Source organism: Trichomycterus rosablanca, chromosome 15 (assembly GCF_030014385.1).
Source record: "Trichomycterus rosablanca isolate fTriRos1 chromosome 15, fTriRos1.hap1, whole genome shotgun sequence".
Classification (NCBI taxonomy): domain Eukaryota; kingdom Metazoa; phylum Chordata; class Actinopteri; order Siluriformes; family Trichomycteridae; genus Trichomycterus; species Trichomycterus rosablanca.
The window spans coordinates 3,175,726-3,200,569 of NC_086002.1; the positions used below are offsets into that span (position 1 = coordinate 3,175,726).

A 24,844-nucleotide genomic window follows, 5' to 3' on the forward strand; every position below is an offset into this window, starting at 1 on the left:
GTGTGTATTTACACCATAAGCCAAAAGTATGTGGACACCCCTACTAAAGAGTTCATGTGTTTCAGCCACAATAATAATAGTATAAAATAAATAACCTTCTTTGAAGTTCTGGAAACAATTTGGGGAAGGTCCTTTCCTGTTGCAGGGCATGCATGTGGTTTTTGTGGAGGATCTTTATCTTCAAAGATCCCAGTATGACTGAATGGGCACAAATTCCCACAGACACACTATGACATGAATGCGTTATGAGTTTGATCTTCAGAGATCTTTAGGAGCGACATCACCTCACATGAACACGCGTCATTCTGTAATCACACGTCCCAGGAACCCGGATCATGGATCATTAGACTCTACCGCTAACAGAGAGCGCGGCGGCCGCCCGAGCGTCGTCAGCATCACGAGCCCGGATGAGAAGATCCAGGTTAAACGCTCGCCTGCTTCTCATCCATCACAATGAAGGTGAGCTTGAGCCGGAGCGTCGGAATAATGAGAGAGAAGCGAGAGCTACAAACACGGTTCAGAAGAAATGAAGCAAATAATAAAGCAGCATCATAAATATTCAGCTGCAGGAGAGAGAATTAAAGTTCCAGAAGATGGAAGATTTACAATCAAACAAACACGGTTAAGATGATGATGTTCCTGGATCACACGTACGTTCCTACAGAAGCTTCATCATCCAGGAGCTTTGTTTCATTAAAACAGAACCTTTATTTCTTATATATACGTCTACACGCGTACAGCACAATCAAATTCTTCTTTCTGAATGTTCCAGCTTTAAAATAAAATGTATTTGTTGAGCACTTTTTACAATAGACATCGTCTCAAAGCAGCTTTACAGCATCCAGGACCGACAGACCAAAAATCCCTGCTGATTAGCCAAGTGTCTAAAATTACAGGAAAATGGCAAAACTCAACACTGCTACCGGTCGGCTGGGCGCCCCCTACTGGGCACAATTGGCAGTGCCTGTAACAGACAAAACAGGCCATTAAAGTCTGTCGAGTGGGAAAAAGACCGCACCGAAAAAGAAAGTGTGTTTCAGCCACACTCACCCACACGGAAATGTAATATATGACATACATGCCCCTATATGACCTCAATAATGTTTTTTCCACATATGTTAGCTGTAAGGTGATATACTATTATAACATATACATTATATGTAACAAATCCAGTCGTGAAATTTCCTCGCTACTAAATATTCCACAGTCGACTGTCAGTGCTATTATAACATAGTGGAAGCGATTGGGAACGACAGCAACTCAGCCACCAAGTGTTACCACGTAAAATGACAGAGCGGGTCAGCGGATGCTGAGGAACATAGTGCGCAGAGGTCACCAACTTTCTGCAGAGTCGATCGCTACAGACCTCCAAACTTCATGTGGCCTTCACATTAGCTGAAGAACAGTGTGTAGAGCTTCATGGAATGGGTTTCCATGGCCGAGCAGCTGCATCCAAGGTTTACATCACCAAGTGCAATGCAAAGCGTCGGATGCAGTGGTGTAAAGCACGCCGCCACTGGACGTGGAGACGTGTTCTCTGGCGTGAAGGATCACGCTTCTCCGTCTGGCGATCCGATGGACGAGTCTGGGTTTGGTGGTTGCTAGGAGAACGGTACCTGTCTGACTGTATTGTGCCGAGTGTAAAGTGTGGTGGAGGGGGGATTATGGTGTGGGGTTGTTTTTCAGGAGTTGGGCTCGGCCCCTTAGTTCCAGTGAAAGGAACTCTTAATGCTTCAGCATACCAAGAGATTTGGACAATTTCATGCTCCCAACTTTGTGGGAACAGTTTGGGGATGGCCCCTTCCTGTTCCAACATGACTGCGCACCAGTGCACAAAGCACAAGGTCCATAAAGACGTGGATGAGCGAGTTTGGTGTGGAAGAACTTGACTGGCCTGCACAGAGTCCTGACCTCAACCCGATAGAACACCTTTGGGATGAATTAGAGCGGAGACTGTGAGCCAGGCCTTCTCATCCGACATCAGTGTCCGACCTCACAAATGCGCTTCTGGAAGAACGGTCAAAAATTCCCATAAACACACTCCTAAACCTTGTGGAAAGCCTTCCTAGAAGAGTTGAAGCTGTTATAGCTGCGAAGGGTGGCTGACATCATATTAAACCCTATGAATTAAGAATGGGAGTCACTCAAGTTCATATGTGTGTGAAGGCAGACGAGCGAATACTTTTGGCAATATAGTGTATATATCCTCTGGATGTATGTAGATGTAAGTTTATATTATATATGAAATACCTATAATAAAAGTGTGCACGTACATATACTAAATATACCTGTAGGATTAATTTTTATATGGTATTATATGTTGTATCCATACACCACTGCACTGACAGGTGAAGTGAATAACACTGATCATCTCTTCATCACGGCACCTGTTAGTGGGGGGGATATATTAGGCAGCGAGTGAACATTTCATCCTCAAAGTTGATGTTAGAAGCAGGAAAAATGGGCGAGCGTGTGGATCTGAGCGAGTTTGACGAGGGCCGAATTGTGATGGCTAGACGACTGGGTCAGAGCATCTCCAAAACTGCAGCTCTTGTGGGGTGTGTCCCGGTCTGCAGTGGTCAGTATCTATCAAAAGTGGTCCAAGGAAGGAACAGTGGTAAACCGGTGACAGGGTCATGGGCGGCCAAGGCTCATCGATGCACGTGGGGAGTGAAGGCTGGCCCGTGTGGTTCTGATCCAACAGACGAGTTACTGTAGCTCAAACTGCTGAAGAAGTTCATGCTGGTTCTGATAGAAAGGTGTCAGAATACACAGAGCATCACAGTTGCAGGGCTGTTTTGGCAGCAAAAGGAGGACCAGGAAGGTGTTAGGAAGGTGGTCATAATGTTATGCCTAATCGGTGTATATGTTACATACATAAGCATACATATTTCTAAGGGACACACATATATGTCCATATATAAAATTGTTCCAATGTCTAATAGGTTTCATATATAGTTTACACAACAATTTAGGGAAGTTCCTTTCCTGTTTTAGCATGATTGTGCACTTGGGCATGCATGTGTGTGTTTTTTTTCAGCCGTACAGAGTCAGACTTTCTCACCCTACATGACTAAATGGGCACAAATTCCCACAGACACGGGGTGGGGGCGGGGTCTTTAACCCTGGTAAGTAGTCCGAGGTGTCTGTACAGGAAGTGGAGAAGCCCAGAGATCAGGGTATGGCTATCAGAAGGGGTCGAGGGACTGTGCACGGGTCGGAGGAAATATACCTTCCTCAGACACAGCTGGAGTCTCCAGCAGCGGAAGACGAACTGACGGGTCCAACAGTGGCTCCATGGCAGAGCTGGGATTCAATACCACAACCTTTTGATTGATAACCCGAAGCTTTACCTGCTAGGCTCTCACTGTACCAAGTTCAGATGAAACATTGCTGACACCATACATCCCTTTTTCTTCTGAGTGCTCTGATTGCCCTAAGTGTGTGTGTGTGTGTGTGTTTGCCCTGTGATGAACTAGCAACCTGTCTGGGGTGTATCCTGCCTTTCGCCCAGTGATTTAGAACCCTGTGACCCTGACCAGGATAAAGTGGTGGTAAAACAGACAATGAATGAATGAATGAATGAACTTCAATCGCCTCTCCAGTCACCAGATCTGGATCTAATAACGTCACAGAGCATCTTTAGGATGACCGTCTAGCTAAAAACATCTGCAGTCATTCTGTGACGGATCAAAATCAGAAAGGAACGTTTTATAAACGCCTCGTGGAGGGTCCTTCTCCTCTTCCATTGTTCTAAAAAGGCTTTACAAAAAATTTGGATGTGTGTCTGTGGGGATTTGTGCCTACTCTGTTGATACTATAGATCAGGGGTGCACAACTTCTTTTTACCAAGGGCCGATTTCACATAAACACCACACATTTCATTTTTACAGACCTGTCCACATGAATGTGTAATACAGTTAGGGCTGGGTGATATTGAAAAAAAAAATTCGATTATTTTCAAATGTATTATTGATTCTCGATTGCGATTGCAATTTTTTTTTTTTTTTTTGTATAATGCAATTGAAATTGTTTTATTTAAAAGACTACAGAAATGCAAAAATAGTAACAGCACCACCTAATTATCCTTTCAAGGAACTCTTTATAACTTTATAACATTAACAATAATTAACAATAATTAACAATAATTTGAACAAAATAGAAATCTTAATTAGCTATATCCTTTATATAAAAAACTCACAAACAACTCACTTTAAATAATGTGCAGCATAAGAAAAGTGCAAAACCACAAATAGTTCTTTACATGTTTTTTAAAAGGAACACGAGCCTGTTTACTGTTTCCACCATATAAGTGAGTCTGTATCAGTATCCACACTGGGGGGACATCGAATAAGCACTCAGCTCAGCTTTGATTTTGTCCTCTTGTGATTGGGGGGTGGATGGAGGGGGCACATTGCACGTCTAACCATATGGACTACAATTCCCATGCTCCCCCGGACTGTCACGTGAATATCACATGTCTCCGGTCAGCCAATCCTGATCGCGCTCACCGTCTCCGGAGTTTTGATTCAGTTCAGCTGTGTTCGGTTCCATGAATCTTATTTAAACTCTTCTGTTTTAGTCTCGTTGTGAAGTTTTGCTGATCGTGTTTGTGTCCTTATTTCAGAATCTAACCATTACCGTGTATGATCCTTGTTGTCTTCCGTTTCCTGCCTGTCTGTTTATCCTCTGGTTTTGGACTCTGCAGGGTTTTGTACACTGTTTTTGCCCTTTTAATATAAAATTTTCCCTGATTTATATTCCGTGAGTGTCTGGTCAGTTTCTGCCTCATGACATGTTGGTATTTTAATTAAAATATAAAGTATGTAAACAATTGCGATTGTCACATTTCTAACATCATGTGAAAACGTTCATTCTAATTAACAGAATTAATCGTGAAAATCGCCCAGCCCTAAATACAGTTACATAACATCAGGTACTTACAAGAAATGTGTTGGTCAGTGGGAGATACTGCAGCGTCTTTCTGACACCAACTGATCAATGTGGTCGCAAGCACAGCAGACATGAGAAAATACTTGTATGTCCATTCAGGGTTAAATTTCATATACTCGAGATCCACTTTTCTTTTTTTACTCGTACTTGGTTTGGACAAACACATGGTATAGCTGAAGTAACTTGTATTTACATAATTCACTTTTCAGTCGCAATTTCATGGAATTACCCGGTGAATTGAAAGTGACAGCATCATTTACTTAAAAATGCATCAGCACTTCATTTGGCGGGCCGGATCGAGAGTTTTGCCGGGCCGGATCTGGCCCGCGGGCCGTATGTTGTGCACCCCTGCTATAGATCATCTCAGAGCTGTGTAGTAGGTTTTGAGGTTTGATGGACGTCCTCTTTCAAAATCATGGTCATTAATATGATGCTGACCTTCTCCTCTTCCATTCTTCTAAAAAGGCTTTACAAAAGATTTGGAAGTGTGTCTGTGGGGATTTGTGCCTACCAATCCAGTAAGCACCTGTGTGGAGGTGAACATGTGAAACTGTGATAAAATAAATAAATAAATAACATCTGTTCTCTGAACCTTTTTGGTGATTTTAAACGTGACTGAAAACACATTTGAACAGACTTTTAAGAACATCACCCACACACACACACACACACACACACACACACACACTACTCTGCTTTGCTTTGCTTTGCTCCTCTGGAACGGCGTCTCGATTTTGGCATGTGCGAGTGCAGATAGCGCCCGTCTGGCTGAGGCAGATAGGAGCCGGTGAACTGCGCGGCTTTCTGCCCTGGAGTGCCGTGAATACCCAGGCGTTCGTCTACAGGCGGCTCCGGGTACGACTGGCAGCTTCGGTTATGAATGAGTGAAAAAAGCAGAAGAAAAAAACGACGTCTCGGTGATTAATTAGTTCCACGTCGACTTAAAAATTCATTCGGTGCTTCTAGCGACTTCATTCTGCACTGAGTCTTCTCCTGTAATGTGTAAAAACCGAACCATGAGCCTCTGAGTCCCTCCTATACCAAAAACATAGCTCTACCAGCCTCCACTCTTCTGGGATTCATTTTCCACATTTTTGTAGTGTGTCTGTGGGAATTTGTGAGGCAGCACGGCAGCTCACTAGGTTTTCAGACAGACCCTTCGTGTGGTACCTACTGTCCCAACTTTTTTGAATTCGGGTTTGTACTAAATAGGCTGTGCGAGTAGCAAAAATGCGACAACAGAAGCAAGCGTGAGGAGACGATAATTTTTTTCCCCTTATTATTATTATTTTTAATTGTTATTTTTTTCCCGTGGTCCCTGTCCACGCTGAGCTGTACGGATCTTCACGCGGACGCTTTTCTCGAGTCATTCTGTGCGCCGTGGATGTAAAAACGCTCCCTCATCCTAAAGTCTGCAGTGTCCCAGATACAAACCCCCTCAGCACCCGGGGGGGGATGGGGGTGATGATGATGAAAGGAGAAACACCTACTCAGAGCAGAAGCTTAGCGGAGTAAAACAGTGACTGATAGGAACCCGAGGCGGCTCCTGATAACTGCGCTTCCTGTCAGGACCAGGCACGGCGGTGATAAGCAGCTCCGTCAGGGATTCTGACGTCTTTAAAGCGGTGGTCACTGCGGTGTGACCTTGACGTTCGCTTCAAATACATAAACGACATGGCAAAAAGTATGTGGACGCCCCTCCTAATTATCTAGCTTATTGAGCTGTGAATAAAAGCAGTTATAGAATAGATACTACAGTTCCACATCCTTAAAGGCCTGATGTTTAATATATTACTTATATGGGCACAGAGAAGCCACTGACTGGTGAAAAGAAGTGCCAGTAGGGCTGACGTAAATGTGATCGTGCCTGTGATCGTACTTGTGATCATCCTTGTGCCTGTGATCGTACCTGTGATCATACTTGTGATCATACCTGTGATCATACCTGTGATCGTACTTGTGATCGTACTTGTGATCGTACCTGTGATCATACTTGTGATCGTACTTGTGATTATACCTGTGATCATACTTGTGATCGTACCTGTGATCATACTTGTGATCGTACCTGTGATCATACCTGTGATCGTACTTGTGATCGTACTTGTGATCGTACCTGTGATCATACTTGTGATCATACCTGTGATCATACTTGTGATTGTACCTGTGATTGTACCTATGATCGTACTTGTGATCGTACTTGTGATCGTACCTGTGATTGTACCTTTGATCGGACCTGTGTGATTGTACCTGTGTGATCGTGCCTGTGATTGTACCTGTGATCGTACCTGTGATTGTACCAGTGATTGTACCTGTGATTGTACCTGTGATCGTACCTGTGATTGTACCAGTGATTGTACCTGTGATTGTACCTGTGATTGTACCTGTGATTGTACCTGTGATTGTACCTGTGATCATTCCTCTGATCGTACCTGTAATCGTACTTTTAATGGTACTTCTGATCATACCCGTACCTGTGAGGGTACCTGTGATTGTACCTGTGATTGTACCTGTGATGGTACCTGTGATTGTACCTGTGATGGTACTTGTGATGGTACCTGTGATTGTACCTGTGATCCGGTCACCACCGTGTGATTTCTTTCACCTCCGTTAGTAAAACCTGTCCTCACGTATTTGTTGTGAGAGTTCTCGCCCGGCTTCTCCAGCTGTGGCGCCTTTATTCTCACCATCACCTGTCATAACACGGCACGAGGAGAACGCCTGGGCCGCATGTTACCAAAACAAGCACAGCTTGCTCAGCGTCAGGAGCGATTAGCCGAGCGTGATTAGCGGCGGTGGAAGGAGAGGCATGTGCTCTGAGTTACGCGCAACACCTGCCAGCCAGGAGCGTTTAATATGCATGAGTCAAATGTTTTGAACTGCTGAAAATAGCTTCGAGAAATTAAAGGCAGAGTAAACACACATGCAGGTTCTCTTAATATAAACCGTAGAGCCAAAAGTATGTGGACACCGACCATCAGGGCGCATTCACATGAGAAGCAGTTGTGCCGTTATTTCCTGTGTGTGGCGGTGCTGCACTATAGTGGTATTGTACTCACGATTTTTGTTCACCTGATTAAACTTTGTAAAACCTTTTTAAAGCGCCTTCAATGAGACGAACTGTTTGATATAACACGGTAAAAGCGACTCGAAAACAAGAACAAAACTTAACGTGACTTATTGTACTAAAACAACGACCTCGGGCGGCACGGTGGGTAGCACTGTCGCCTCACAGCAAGAAGGTCCTGGGTTCGATCCCCAGGCGGGTCCTTTCTGTGTGTAGTTTGCATGTTTTCTCAGTGTCTGTGTGGATTTCCTCCCACAGTCCAAAAACTTGTCTTGAAGTCTGAAGGTTCTAACCCAGAGACCGATGCCCCTTTATCCTTTAATCTGTTGTTTTTGGGTCTTTAAGTGTTCCCCTCTGGGTGAGGACTCCTGGTTTTAGGCGGAATTCATGACGCCGGTCGTTAGTCGAATTCATGACGCCATTAGTCTTTATAGAGCCCCTGGACCACGAGCTGCAAAACAGCCTGAAGTCTTAATGACCCAACACAGCGGGTGTTAAGTGCTTTCCCGTTAATGCAGCGCCACTTTTTTTCACCAAGTCTGGCGTCAGTCGGTTGCAGCACAGTTTCAGCTGAAGTTCCGGTGGTGCTCAGTGATACTCAGGTACTTGAAGGACATCGTCCCTCACTGTGTTGGAGGGAAGCATGTGGACAAAAGTATTGGGACACACCTTCTAATTGAAAAGAAGTGCCATTAGGACTGATGTAGGAGTCCGTCACTGACTGGTGAAAAGAAGAGCCATTAGGACTGATGTGGCACTTCTTTTCACCAGTCAGTGGCAGTCTCCTACATCAACCCCACTGGCTCTTCTTTTCGCCAGTCAGTGGCGGACTCGTTTTGTGCTTTCACAGGAAACGTTTTGAAGAACCCTTGTAACTGAAAACCCTCATTTTTTGAGGGTTAAGACCCTTGCTTAGGGGTCCAAAAGTGGCAACTTGACAGTGGTGGGGCTTGAACTGTACACCTTCTGATTATTAGTCTAGTACCTTATCCACTCAGCTTACACCAGGTACACCTACTGTCCCTAATCCTGACCTATTCATGACTTTATCTCAGTAAATGGACTTGACTTGACCAGCATTTAACTTATTCCACCACTCAAGCTCTGTCCCAGATTTTGCTATTGGACCTCGCCCCAACAGGGGGTTCCATACTGGTGCGCCAACTTAGACTGGTGTCTATAAGGACACGGTTGAAACAGCGTCAGAATTAATTAGAAGATCTGAAAACACCAGACGTACCTGCGCAGAGCACTGGGTGGCACGTCCGACTTCTCCGGCTGCCCCGAACAGCTCACCGTCCCGTCCGGTATGCGTCCCTGCTCCTGAAACATGGCAGCCGCTGCATAACTGAATATTCCCACCGCGTCCCTGACCCGGGTCTCCAGAGGATAGTCCCACTCGTCGTACGCTATGGAGATCATGCCCGGCGGAAAAGCCTCGGGCGTCCGCTCCGGGTTCCCCGACGTCAGACTGGGGACGATCCACACGAAGCCGGCGCCCACCAGCCCGAGCGAACGGGCCTCGACCATCACCAGCTCGGCCTCGTCCTTGGAGCAGTAGAGCAGGATGACGGGCGACTGGATGCGCTTGAGCTGCACGTGGGCTCGGTCCTCGGGCTCGCCCACGCCGTCCAGCGTCACCACGCTCTGCAGGTCCCAGCGCACGAAGCTGTGCTCCACGGTGGCGCGGATGGTCGAGACGAACTCCTGGTGGCCGGGGAACCTGGTGGTCACAACCGAGAAGACGTGCCAGTCGTACTCCTCCATGACGGCCAGCATGAGCAGCGCCTCCTGCTGGAGGGAGGCGCTGAACTGGAAGAAGGAGGAGCTGGCGTCCTGGGAAGGGAGAATAAGAAATGGAATTATAAAGAGGAGGAATCAAAACTCCAGCCGTACCGCACTCGCCAACCGAGTTACCTTAGAATAATGATCGTGTCTGCGGAAGGTGACAGCGTGATAGTTTATAATGTAGTTACACATGCACATATTCTCAAAAAATACAATTTCGCAGATTATTAATAGGTGCGCACATACACCATGATGCCCTGGTAAAGACATCGATGCGGAGAGCTGCTAAAATAACAACTCGTGCGCACCGCAATACCACATAAATAAGTTACACAGGACGAATCTGGATATAAAAACAATTATCGATAGGGCGAAAATATACGCCGCAGTCACCGCACTGTACTGCATATCAATAAAAACCAGTCTAGAAGAACCACACTGTACATTTTATATACAAATAAGTAAAGTTAATATACACTGTATTGCTCTACGTGCCAGTATCAACATACACCGATCAGTCATAACATTAAAACCACCTCCTTGTTTCAGCTCCACATACCCACTTGTAGTCCATTTGTTTCTCTACATGCTTTGTTAGCCCCCTTTCATTACAGAGCAGGTATTATTTAGGTGGTGGATGATTCTCAGCATTACAGTGACACTGACATGGTGGGGTGTGTTAGTGTGTGTTGTGCTGGTATGAGTGGATTTAAACACCTCACTGTCACTGCTGGACTGAGAATAGTCCACCAACCACAAACATCCAGCCAACAGCGCACCGTGTGCAGCGTCCTGTGACCACTGATGAAGGACTAGAAGATGAGCGACTCAAACAGCAGCAATAGATGAGCGATCGTCTCTGACTTTACATCTACAAGATGGACCAACTAGGTAGGAGTGTCTAATAGAGTGGACAGTGAGTGGACACGGTGTTTAAAAACGCCATACCAGCACAACACACACTAACACACCACCACCATGCCTAAATAATATCTGCTCTGTGGTGGTCCTGTGGGGGTCCTGACCATTGAAGAACAGCATGAAAGTGGGCTAACAAAGCACGCAGAGAAACAGATGGACTACAGTCAGTAATTGTAGAACTACAAAGTGCTTCTATATGGTGAGTGGAGCTGATAACATGGACAGTGAGTGTAGAAACAAGGAGGTGGTTTTATAAAAACACAGTCTGTACAGATTTCAGGAAGGATCCTCTTAAGGTCTCTTCCGTACAATAATTAGGGAGTGTTTTCTTGCCGTCGTTGCTCTCGGCTCCCTTATTAGACATTTTTAGACCTGGAATCTGTGCAGTTACTTAGAGACAATGCCTGTTGTAAAAAGCTGCATTTGAAATGAGCACGAATACAAACATACTAATAAAATAATAAACCATAGGTGTTTTAATCAGAGCAGGTTTAAAATCAGAGCTACCCAGTTCCACTCAAGTGTTCCTGTCTGTCTAATTGGCTTTTTATTACAATTCATTCATAAAAAGATATTAATTAATGTCATATTGTATCCCAGCACATTCAATTCAACAGATCTCATTTAACGTTATTAATATTAAAGCAGAAAGCATCACGTTTGACGCAGCTTACATTGTTATGAGTGTGAGAGGAGTTAAAACAATACATTTATGATACGCTTAAAATTAATTTAAAAAACTCATTAAATAGTCAGTATGTTACTCCAGCTAGTTTATATCTGCCTGAAACTTACAATCCCAAATCAGAAAAAGTTGGGACGGTATGGAAAACGCAAATAAAATAAAAACACAGTGTTCCTTACATTGACTTTCACTTTTAATTGATGTCAGACAGGATGAACCTGAGATACTTCATCTTTTATCTGCTTAATCTCATTTCATTTATTAATAATCATCCATTTCTGCATTTCAGGCCTGCAACACATTCCAAAAAAAGTTGGGACAAGGGGAAGTTAGGGCTCGTAATGAGGTGAAAAGACAAAATAATGATGTGATTCTAAACAGGTGATTGTGATCATGGTTTGGTACAAAAGCAGCATCCAGGAAAGGCTAAGAGTCTCTGATGAGTAAAGATGATCAGAGGATCCAGTTTGTCCACAAATGTGTGAGAAAATGATTGAAATGTTTAAAAACAATGAACCTCAAAGAAAGATTGGAAGGGATTTGCATGTTCTCCCTCTACAGTGCAGAATATCATTAAACCATTCAAGGAATCAGGAGGAATTTCAGTGTGTAAAGGCTGAGGGTTCGAGCTTAATCTGAACGCCCGTGATCTTCCATCCCTCAGACGGCGCCGCATCAAGAACCTCCACTCAACACTAGCTGATATAACCACATGGGTGAGGGATTAGTTTATCAAACCTTTATTAAGCACTACAATACAGAGTTACATGCACAAATTTACTTCAATCAGAAGGTTGCTGGTTTAAACCCCACCACTGCCAAGTTGCCTTCCCTGGTACCTTCACTCTACAGTATCTAAATATTCCACTGTTGGGCCCCTGAGCAAGATCTGTTGGAGAATTTCGTGTGACATTATACAGTCTGAGCGATTGAGGGTTAAGGGTCTTGCTCAAGGGCCCAACAGCAGCAATCTGGCAGGTGGGACTGTGAGAGGAAAAGAGGAAACCCACACAGACACGGGGAGAACATGCAAACTCCACACAGAAAGGAGCCAGACCACCCATCTGGGAATCGAACCCAGGACCTTTTTGCTGTGAGGTGACAGTGCTACACACCGAGCTACCCAAGTGCCTGCTAAATGCCACAAGTGTAAATGTTTACTCTAACCCTAACCCTAACCCAAAACCTAAACCCTAACCCAAAACCTAAACCCTAACCCTCACCTCTAAACCTAAACCCTAAACCATAACCCTCACCTCTAAACCTAAACCTTAACCCTAAACCATAACCCTAAACACTAACCCTAAATGCTAACCCTAAACCCAATACCTAAACCCAAAACCTAAACCCTATCCCTAACCCTCACCCCTAAACCTAAACCCTTACCCTACACCCTAACCCTCACCTCTAAACCTTAACCCTAAACCATAACCCTAAACGCTTACCCTAACCCAAAACCTAAACCCGATCCCTAAAACCTCACCTCTAAACCTAAACTTTAACCCTAAACCATAACCCTAAACCCAATACACAGTTACATGCGCAAATCATACTTAAAACTTTACTGTGCAAAAAAGAAGCCTTATGTTAACCATGTCCAGAAGCGGTGTCGATTTCTCTGGGCTCTGAGGCATCTAGGATGGACCATACTGGACTGGCCTGCCTGCAGTCCTGACCTGTCCCCAATAGATAATTCTGAAACAAAAAATGCGACAACGAGCCCGTACTGTTGCACGTGTTTGCAGGAAGAACGAGACCAAAATAAAAGCTGACTAATAAAAGCATTACAAAGTGGTAAATGCTTTACTGTCCCAACTTTGTTTGGAATGTGTTGCAGGCCTGAAATGCAGGAATGGATGTTTATTAATAAACAAAATGAAGCTGAGCAGATAAAAGATACAATATCTCAGGTTCATCCTGTCTGACATCAAATAAAAGTCGAAGTATATGTAAGAAACTCTGTTTTTATTATTATTTGCATTTTTGTGCAATTTGGTTGATTTGGTCTCTACAACCCCGTAGTTTCATCCTCAAGGTTAAAAACTGTTGCATCCCTCCCAGGTACCTTCACACCATCATGTTTCCTCAGCTGCTCTCTTCTCCTTCACATCAATCTCACTTAAGACCAGCAGAACAAATCTCAGCTATTAAATATTAAAGCAGACGTCAGAACACTAATCAATCCGAATGCATCATGATGTTAAAGTGTGTTGTCGGTTGTCGGAGTCGAAGTCCCTCAGACGTGTACGAGACTGTCAGTGGTGTCGGACATTCAGAAACTCAATTTATTTGTAAATTGACCTTGAGCGTAAATGCGCTGGTGTGGAAAAGTCATTTCCCAGTTTCACACCTCACACAGCATTTTGATTTTAACATTTTCCCTCTTTCTCCCAGTCTGATCAGATCTAACCACCTGATCGGAACCTCCTCCTGCTGCAGGCCGAGGAGAGCCACAGACTATCAGGTGCCCCCTCCAACAAGCATGCAGTCTCCAACCATTTCTTTAACGTTCAAGAGACCGGGGCTCATAGAGAGCGATATCATGTACATGCACTGCTATCTGTGAATCGACCATCGACCATGGTGCAATCGCCTCGACAAGCCAATAGAGGGCACAATCGCAGCGGCAGTGAGGAACCCTTTTGTCCTTTTTCTCCTATAAGGACAGCCAATTTGCCTGTGTGGACGCCTGGTCGGGTTGACAGCACAGAACTCTAGAACTCAAGATTTCAGAAGTGGTGGGTAAGCTACGTTAGACCTCCACGCCACCCGAGTGCCCATGAACTCGGTTTCCAACACTGTGGTGGTTAAGGTATTGGACTAGTAATTAGAAGGTTGCCGGTTCAAGCCCCATCACTGCCAAGTTGTCTTCCCTGGTACCTCCACATACCTAAATATTCCACTGTTGGGCCCCTGAGCAAGACCTTTTGGAGTGTGATAGTATAAAATCTGAGCAATTGAGGGTCAACAGCAGCAATCTGGCAGTGGTTGGGCTTGAACCAATAACCTTTTGATTACTAGTCCAGTACCTAAACCACTAGGCTATAATTGTATCTCCAATTCACTTCACAGACACGGGGAGAACATGCAAACTCCACACAGAAAGGACCCGGACCGCTCCACCTGGGAATCGAACCCAGGACCTTTTTGCTGTAAGGCGACAGTGCTACCCACCAAGCTACCCAAGTGCCTGCTAAATGCCACAAATGTAAATGTAGGTTTTTTTTGGGCACTCTAACCCTAACCCAAAACCCAAACCTAAACCATAACCAAAAACCTAAACCCTAACCCCTAACCCCTAACCCTAAACCGTAACCAAAAACCTAAACCCTAAACATCACCCCTAAATTTTAACCCTAAACCCTCACCTCTAAACCTAAACCCTAACCCAAAACCCAAACCTAAACCGTAACCAAAAACCTAACCCTAAACCCTAACCCCTAACCCCTAACCCTAAACCGTAACCGTAACCAAAAACCTAAACATCACCCCTAAATTTTAACCCTAAACCCTCACCTCTAAACCTAAACCCTAACCCAAAACTTAAACCCTAACCCTCACCTCTAAACCTAAACCTTAAGCCTAAACCATAACCCTAAATGCTAACCCTAAACCCAAACCCTAACCCCTAAACCCAAATCCTAACCCCAAACCTTAATCCCAACCCCTAAATCTAAACCCTAACCCCTAACCCTAACCCCTAAACTCAAACCCTAACCCCATTCCCTAACCCCTAAACCTTAACCCTAAAATCCCATGATCCTTCATGTGTGATAAATTTTTAGGCAAGTTTTCCCAGAAAAGTCTGTAGTTTTAGCTCGTGGTCGGGCGTCCACATTCTTTTAGTGTGTTAATCAGTGCTGAACACGCTGCTTTATCAGAAAACTTCCTGTCACCACCGTCGTCTCTTTTTTCTCTTTTTCTTCACCATATCTAAACATCCTTCCATTAGTTTCTCCATTATTTCTTTCCTCTCCCTATAAATTAGCCTCCAACCAGAATTTAATCAAAGCAGCTTTTAAACTCCGTCCTAACGGGCACCGCTGTGGCGCAGCGCCACTCTCTCTCCACGCATCTAAAAATAACCGACTCCGCATGTCCGAGCCCTCGTCCCCCCCTGCATGGCCAACGTCTACTTCAGCCGTGAGATTTATGCTAGTTGAGGAGGTCAGCGGATTAGCTTATGCACCTTCTGACGTGTTGCCACCGGGCTCTTATTTTCACCAGCCAGCAGTGGATCAGAACCGTAACAGGCTCGGAGGAACACGGTATACATGAATGTTCCTCCACCGCTCAGGCCAAAGTTGTGACCATGAGGTAATTCTTCATCCCAGGTTACCATTTTAGACTACATGCTATACTTGTTTTGACAGTTTAGGGAAGGACCTTTCCTGTTCCAGCATGACTGCTCATGTACACAAACGAGGTTTGAAAGTGCGACGAATGGGCGACAGACAAGATGAGATTCAAGTAACACACAAACACATGACCTGTCCTAAATGCTAAGCTAGCCGCTAACACTAATCTAAACACACAGGAAACCTGACTAAACCATACTATACCCTAAGCTAAGCTAACACAGGCTAACAAGACTAAAACCCTGAACGCTAAAGACTTCTAAGCATGAGCATGAGCAAGAGCAATCCAAAAGCATAAATGATCCACAGCTGCTCCTTTAAATACCCTGAGAGAGGGGCGTGGCACATAAACACGAGCTCCGGGAGCACAGAGAGGCTTGATTGACAGGAGGAACATCCTCACAGGGGTGTGTGGCTCCGGTCCTGGAGGTGTTGGTGTGTTGGCTTCTGGCTGTGTCCAGCTTCTGGCCTCTGGGACCGGAGCTGCCCACCCCGAATACAGACAAAGGCGCAGAGCTTGGGGGTTCTCAGTCATATAAAACTTGTGGTGATCAGGGATGTTGGGTTGCTGTCGTTCTGCCTCTCTGGTTCGATCACTCAGGTTTGATGACGGTGGGGGAGGTGGGCGCTGATGTCCTGTGAAAGCCTTATATAAATAAATTTGACTTGACTTGACAACCCTATCAAACACCACTGGGATGAATCGGAACGCTCACTGTGAGCCAGGAGTTCTCGTCCAACATCTGGTGTCAAAAATGTGCTTCTTACTAAAATAGCCTTCACGGATTAAGATCTGTGAACGAGACGTCCAGCTAGCTCACGGTCGGGTGTCCACATACTTTTGGCCGTACAATGATAGAATGACAGTCTGATAGATTTGATTTGATAACTGCATAGAAAAGTTGAAGGACGTGGACCAGACAGGAATGAATAAACCGGGTATGTGTGTGTGTGTGTGTGTGTGAGTGTGTGTGTGTGTGTGTGAGAGTGTGTGTGTGTGTGTGTGTGTGTGTGTGATTCTAAATACATAAGACACAACATTCTATAAGACATTCCAGTTCTGTCCGAAAATAAAGTGTGATGATGCAAAACAGCACAACAGTTCGGTACGATACGCAATACTGAGACAGTAGAGGCAGTCGGGTTTCGGAGGTGGGTGGGGCGCGTGCTGTGGGCATCCAGGATGATGGATTGGAACTTGTTGGAACTGTAGACGCTCGGTGCTGCTGGTTTACATTCCATTCACAAAATGGAATCCCCCTTAAGACATAGCCAATCATGTCTGTGTAGACACCCGACCGGCTGATAGCACTGCCGAAGTTCAAACCTGGACGGATCTGCGACACATTCTACGTATATAAATACACCGATCAGCCATAACATTAAAACCACCTCCTTGTTTCCACACTCACTGTCCATTTTATCAGCTCCACTTACCATATAGAAGCACTTTGTAGTTCTACAATTACTGACTGTAGTCCATCTGTTTCTCTGCATACTTTTTTAGCCTGCTTTCACCCTGTTCTCCACAGAGCAGGTATTATTTAGGTGGTGGATCATTCTCAGCACTGCAGTGACACTGACATGGTGGTGGTGTTTTAGTGTGTGTTGTGCTGGTATGAGTGGATCAGTTTTTAAACACCTCACTGTCACTGCTGGACTGAGAATCGTCCACCAACCAAAAATATATCCAGCCAGCAGTTCCCTGTGTGCAGCGTCCTGTGACCACTGATGAAGGTCTAGAAGTTGACTGACTCAAACAGCAGCAATAGATGAGCGATCGTCTCTGATTTTACATCTACAAGGTGGACCAACTAGGTAGGAGTGTCTAATAGAGTGGACAGTGAGTGGACACGGTATTTAAAAACTCCACTCATACCAGCACAACACACACTAACACACCACCACCATGTCAGTGATTTTCTGCAATGACAGCAACCAAAACAACATTACGGAGTAGACTGGACATAATGAACACACTTCGGGTGTTATTGTCTCCTATCACCTCTAGGTGGGAGTGTCTCATCTCTCATAATTTTCCATCGTTGGTGAGTAGTACCGTTATATCGTTAAAATTTTATTTTAAATCCTTCCGCCCCCACCGGTCCTTGGTGCATAAAAGATAGAGGACAGCTGATCTAAAAGGTTCGGCTCCTCAGATGCGCCTCCTTATCTAAATATCAACCACGGAGCGTTCATCTCCATCATCCACCTAACCGCGTCTTAAACATCAAACGAACGCATCTGCCCAAAATAAGGCGTCTCCACCTCAAGATCGTTCCATCGTTAAGAGACGAGCACCTGAGCATCCGTCCAACATTTCTGACCTGTGTGTGTGTGTGCAGTGTGTGTGTGTGTGCGCAGTGCGTGTGTGTAATTTTCATTTCTTGACTGCTTGTAAAAATGAGTTTCTATAAGACGTCTCATTCCTGCAGCCTTCAGGCTAGAACAGTGCAAACTCCCAGAATTCATTAGTCCTTCGCTTCACTTCACCTTGAGGGAAAACTACTGAGCGCCGAGTCCCCGAAACCTGAGTTAGCACCCGACTGCGGCCCCCCTAAAAAATATACACCACCCCCACACACACAGACCCCCCCCCCCCCACACACACACACACCTTTATTATCTTTCGTTATTCGAATTTGTTTCTACACACTGCACCTTTGTGGCAACCGCCTGGGAGGCTCTTTTCTCCTCCAGCACTGAGAACACTTGAAACACAGGGAATATTGGGAACACTTGGGATACTAGGAACACTTGGAACACAGGGAATAATGGGGACACTTGAGAAACTGGGAACACTTGGAACACAGGGAATATTTGGAACACTTGGGATACTGGGAACACTTGGAACACAGGGAATATTGGAAACACTTGGGATACTTGGAACACAGGGAATATTGGGAACACTTGGGATACTTGGAACACAGGGAATATTGGGAACACTTGGGATACTAGGAACACTTGGAACACAAAGAATAATGGGGACACTTGAGAAACTGGGAACACTTGGAACACAGGGAATATTGGGGACACTTGGAATACTAGGAACACTTGGAACACAAAGAATAATGGGGACACTTGGGATACCGGGAACACTTGGAACACAGGGACTATTGGGGACACTTGGGATACCGGGAACACTTGGAACACAGGGAATATTGGGGACACTTGGGATACCGGGAACACTTGGAACACAGGGAATATTGGGGACACTTGGGAAACTGGGAACACTTGGAACACAGGGAATAATGGGGACACTTGAGATACTGGGAACACTTGGAACACAGGGAATAATGGGGACACTTGAGATACTGGGAACACTTGGAACACAGGGAATTTTGGGAACACTTGGGATTCTGGGAACACAGGGAATATTGGGAACAACTGGAACACACGGAATATTGGGAACACTCGGGATATTGGGAACACTTGGAACACAGGGAATATTGGGAACACTTGGGATATTGGGAACACTTGGAACACAGCGAATATTGGGACTGCGTCCTTCGTTTCCCCTTATTATCTTTCGTTATTCGAGTTTGTTCTTGCCTGGTGACTCGGTTAACGCTAATTCTTCAAGCGGTTAAAAAAAACGCGGCCGCCGGAGGGGCGAACACGTAGCTTTAATACACGCAGCGCTTTAATAAAACACGCTGAGATCACATCGCATTCGTTCCAGCGGGTTTTTGTTAGCGCTTGTTTAACGTTATGCAGACGTGATAGCGGGTCAGCGCTCGCCGGGTCAGAGATAGCGCTAATGTACGCGTTCCCGCCAGAGCCGACGCGGTTATAATTAAAGATATAAAGATTTCTATAGACTTAATTACACACGGTGAATATACGTGATACAGCCGAAAGTTTGTGGACGCACCGCTAATCATTCAGGGTTTTTGAAATCATGCATTATTCATTGTCTGTTTTACCCTTGCTTTATCCTGGTCAGGGTCACAGTGGGCCTGATTCATTGAGCAAAAGGAAGGAAACACCCTGGACAAGTCGTTAGTCCATCATATGGCAAACACACACACACACACACACACACACACTTTCAGTCGGCATTGAGCAAACGCTCTTATCCAAAGTGACTCATAGTATACAGTCTGAGCATTTGAGGGCCCAACAGTGGCAACCTGGCAGTGGTGGGGTCTGACCCAGCAACCTTCTCCTTACTAGTCCAGTACCTAAACCACTAACCTACATCTGAAAACCGGAGCACCCGGTGGAAACCCGGGGAGAACATGCAAACTCCACACAGAAAGGACCCTAGCTGACCAGTCGGGGAATCGAACCCAAGCCCAACCCCAAGCGCTACACACTGCACCTTTTTGCCAACCGCCTGAGAGGCTCTTTTCTGCTTCTAGCCCTGGGAACACTTGGAACACTGGGAATATTGGGAACGCTTAAGATACTGGGAACACTTGTAACACAGGGAAAATTGGGAACACCTGGAACACAGAGAATATTGGGAACACAGGGAGTATTGGGAACATTTGGATAACAGGGAATATTGGGAACACTTGGAACACAGTGAATATTGGGAAAACTTGGGATACTGGAAACACCTGGAACACAGGGAATATTGGGAACACCTGGAACACAGGGAATATTGGGAACACTTGGGATACTGGGAACACTTGGAACACAGGGAATATTGGGAACACCTGGAACACAGGGAATATTGGGAACACTTGGAACACGGAATATTGGGAACACCTGGAACACAGAATATTGGGAACACAGGGAATATTGGGAACACTTGGAACACAGTGAATATTGGGGAAACTTGGGATACTGGGAACACCTGGAACACAGGGAATATTGGGAACACTTGGGATACTGGGAACACTTGGAACACAGGGAATATTGGGAACACTTGGGATACTGGGAACACTTGGAACACAGCGAATATTGGGAACACGGAGGAAACCTACACAGACACATGGAGAACTTGCACATAGAACTCCACATAGAAAGGACCCGGGCCACTCCATCTGGGATTCGAACCCAGGACCTGCCCACAAAAGACCTTGAAGTGTTATTAGTGACCAAACAAATCTGAGAACCCCTGAGCTACAGGGATGTTTACAGCTGAATCCTGAATCCTCATTATAAATCCCTCTCGCGCCCTTTTCAGCCAGAAGGTAAAACACACCGTACACACCATACACACCGAACACACACACCGCACACACACACCTCACACACACACCGCACACACACACCGCACACACACACCATACACACACACCGTACACCCTATAGATGCGTATTAGGAGTTTCTACAGCGCCACTGCCAGCAGATCTGTCCTCTCCACCGCTAATGAGCCCGAATTGATTTTCAATAGGAAAAAAAAAAGCAGAAATATTCGAAAATGTGTCCTAAACACAGCGCAGGGTAATAACATTGTGTGTGTGTGTGTGTGTGTGTGTGTGTGTGTGTGTGGTTTTCTGTACCAGGAGTATTGAGACGGAGCCGTAACGGAGGCATTCTTAACCTTGAGGAGACGCAAATGAGGTCAGTTATAGCTGACGGGCTGATAAAGTCAATTCTATCAAATAGAACTCTGTCGTAAGTTTAGGGAAGGACCTTCAAAACACTGCTGATAAAAAACAGGAACTTCAGTGACCTCTGAACAATTGCGGGATGAATCGGAACACAGAATACAAGCCAGACCACCAGGTACCAGCTCTCCTGTAACTAAATGGCCACAAATTCCTACAGACACTCCAAAATCTTATAGGAAACCTTTCCATAACAGTGGACGCTGGTATAGTCACACCTTTATATTATATTAACGCTTACAGTTTTAGAATATGATCAAGTGTCCACATAATTTTGGCTACATAGTGAATGTTGGTCACTTATAGCTAACAAGCTGATAAGTTTAGAGAAGGGCCTTCATCTGTTCCAGTACAATACTGCTGACTCTGAAAAATTGTGGGATGAATCGGAACCCAGAATACAAGCCAGACCACCAGATACCAGCTCTCCTGTAACTAAACGGCCACAAATTCCTACAGACACTCCGAAATCTTTCTGGAACAGTGTTCCCACATTTATATTATATTAACACCCACAGTTTCAGAATATGATCAGGTGTCCACATAATTTTGGCTATTTAGTGAATGTTGGTCACTTATAGCTCACAGGCTGATAAGTTTAGGGAAGGACCTTCACCTGTTCCAGCACGAAGCGACCTGCACAAAGCCCTGATGCCAAATTTTGAACAATTGTGGGATGAATCGGAACCCAGAATACAAGCCACACCACCAGGTACCAGCTCTCCTGTAACTAAACGATTACAAATTCCTACAGACACTCCAAAATCTTGTAGGAAACCTTTCCAGAACAGTGGAGGCTGGTATAGTCACACCTTTATATTATATTTAAGCCCATGGTGTCAGAATATGATCAGGTGTCCACATAATTTTGGCTATTTAGTGAATATTGGTCATCTATAGCTAACAGGACAGTAAAATCAATTATATGAAATAAACTTATATGAACTTTGTGGCAAGTTTAGGGAAGGACCTTCATCTGTTCCAGCACAAAGCGACCTGCACAAAGCCCCGACACTAAACTCTGAACAATTTTGGGATTAATCAGATCCCAGAATACAAGCCAGACCACCAGGTACCAGCTCTGCTTTAACTAAACGGCCACAAATTCCTACAGACACTCCGAAATCTTGTGGAAAACACTTTCCAGAACAGTGGACGCTGGTATAGTCACACCTTTATATTATATTAACACTTACAGTTTTAGAATATGATCAGGTGTCCACATAATTTTGGCTACATAGTGAATGTTCTAGTACCTGTCTGGTCCTGAAGACAACTGGAGTGGCACCGCCTGTAGCCGAAACAGTAAATGAGCTATTTATATCAGTACCAGGTGACACCGTCCTCCTCGCTCGTGGACCCACTCTGGATCTACCTGGTTTATCACAGACAGGAGCAGCGGCTCGTTCCAGTAGATGTGAAGCGCGCCGGGTAACGACTCCGCCCATCCAGAGGCCGCCGATCCGCCGTTTCTAAATTATCGAGCGGCGATTGTCAAACCGGTGGCGTCTCCAACAGCAACAACACAGAAGGTGCCGACGCAGCAGAAGTGAAGCTTCTTAACAAGCTGGAGCTCAATGGTGAGGAGGAGCAGCGAGTGGAAAACAGCCAGAGTCTGGATTATTAACAGCTCAAACTCTACTATATATACAGTATATATATATATATATATATAAAACTATACACCGATCAGCCATAACATTATAATCACATCCTGATTTCTACACTCACTGTCCATTTTATCAGCTCCACTTACCATATAGAAGCACTTTGTAGTTCTACAATTACTGACTGTAGTCCGTCTGTTTCTCTGCATGCTCTGTTAGGCCCCTTTAATGCTGTTCTTCAATGGTCAGGACCCCCACAGGACCACCACAGAGCAGGTATTATTTAGGTGGTGGATGATTCTCAGCACTGCAGTGACACTGACATGGTGGTGGTGTGTTAGTGTGTGTTGTGCTGGTATGAGTGGATTTAAACACCTCACTGTCACTGTCACAACATACACTAACACACCACCACCATGTCAGTGTCACTGCAGTGCTAAGAATGATCCACCACCCAAATAATACCTGCTCTGTGGTGGTCCTGTGGGGGTCCTGACCATTGAAGAACAGGGTGAAAGGGGGCTAACAAAGCATGTAGAGAAACAGATGGACTACAGTCAGTAATTGTAGAACTACAAAGTGCTTCTATATGGTAAGTGGAGCTGATAAAATGGACAATGAGTGAAGAAACAAGGAGGTGGTTTTAATGTTATGGCTGATTGGTGTATACAGTAGTATAATGCACTATATGGCCAAAAGTGTGTGGACTCTGTGATTCAGCCACACCCATTATTAACAGCTATATAATTTTAGACATCAAACTCATAAGGCAGATTATTAAGACGCACTAAGCATGGACTAACACAAAGCATGGACTAACAAGAGCATGGACTAACCAAACCAAAATCATGACAAGTCAAAATAGCCTTCGATGACTGATCCACAGTCCACAGTGGATAATTGGCTGTGGACCAATCAATAAGGGGGCATTGACTTGACCACCTAAACAAACCACCTCTAACATGTGGCTCCAGGAGCACAAAGAGTCTTGATTCGTGACAATGAGCTGGTTAAACATCCCGTTCTAAAACAATAGGAACAAAAACAACCCCCTGCCACGTGAGTTTGTGGGGAATTTGCACCAATTCATCTCAAAACAGAAAACAGGATTGGACCTGCAAACAGACCTCTACACCTAAATCATCGAACCGTGTCCTCACGGACCTCGATTTACTCACAGGGTCGCAGTCGCGTTAGAATCATTTAGCATGAAGAAGCGCTCGCTCGTGTTTTTTTTTTTTCTCTAAACTCATCAGGTTCGACGTCCTGCTGTGAGTCACTTCACAGAATAAGCACCACACTCAGAGAGAGAAAAGAGAGAGAGAGAGAGAGAGAGAGAGAGAGAGAATAATCATAATTTGACTCTTTCGCCTACGTCGGAGATGACACTGCTTCAGTCAGAAAGAGAGAGAGAGGGGACGGGGTGAAGAAAACGGGGTGCAGCGACTCCCCCTCCATTTTCAAATCAAAGAAAGCAGAGTTAGATATTTATAGCTGGGAGCAGCCGCAGGCTTTTCTCTCCAGCCCCAGTTCCTCCACGCCTCTGTGTTTCAGGCCTCCTCTCTGTTTGATGGTGTTTTTTAGGACTTGGTCTGGAACCCTGTTTGATTGTCTAGCAGCTGCCAAGTGGCCCGTTAATGAAAATCCTTTAAAGCCGTGCACCGTGCCAGTCGTTTCTGTGTCTTTTTACATTCCCTTCACTTACACACATAAAAAAATGCTTAAACACACAAAACCGTTCAGTCAGGTTTCAGTCTGTTTGGCAGAAGCTGAACGATGCAATCGAACGATGGTCCAAAGATGAAAGAAGCGGCTCTGCTCTGTGGTTGTGTGGCAGCCAGTGACACCAGCAACATTGAACAGATCGATGGAAGCTAGGTATAGGAAAGGAGGGAAAGAAGGA

General features: G+C 45.0%; 1 protein-coding gene across 1 annotated transcript in view; it reads right to left on the reverse strand.

Moving 5' to 3' along the window:
* grin2ab (glutamate receptor, ionotropic, N-methyl D-aspartate 2A, b) overlaps nt 1-24,844 on the reverse strand; it is a 127,558-nt gene that overhangs the window by 18,472 nt on the left and 84,242 nt on the right. The window contains exon 3 of the mRNA XM_063010406.1: nt 9,258-9,853. Within this exon, the coding sequence (XP_062866476.1) occupies nt 9,258-9,853 (596 nt within the window). The remainder of the gene's footprint in view (nt 1-9,257; nt 9,854-24,844) is intronic.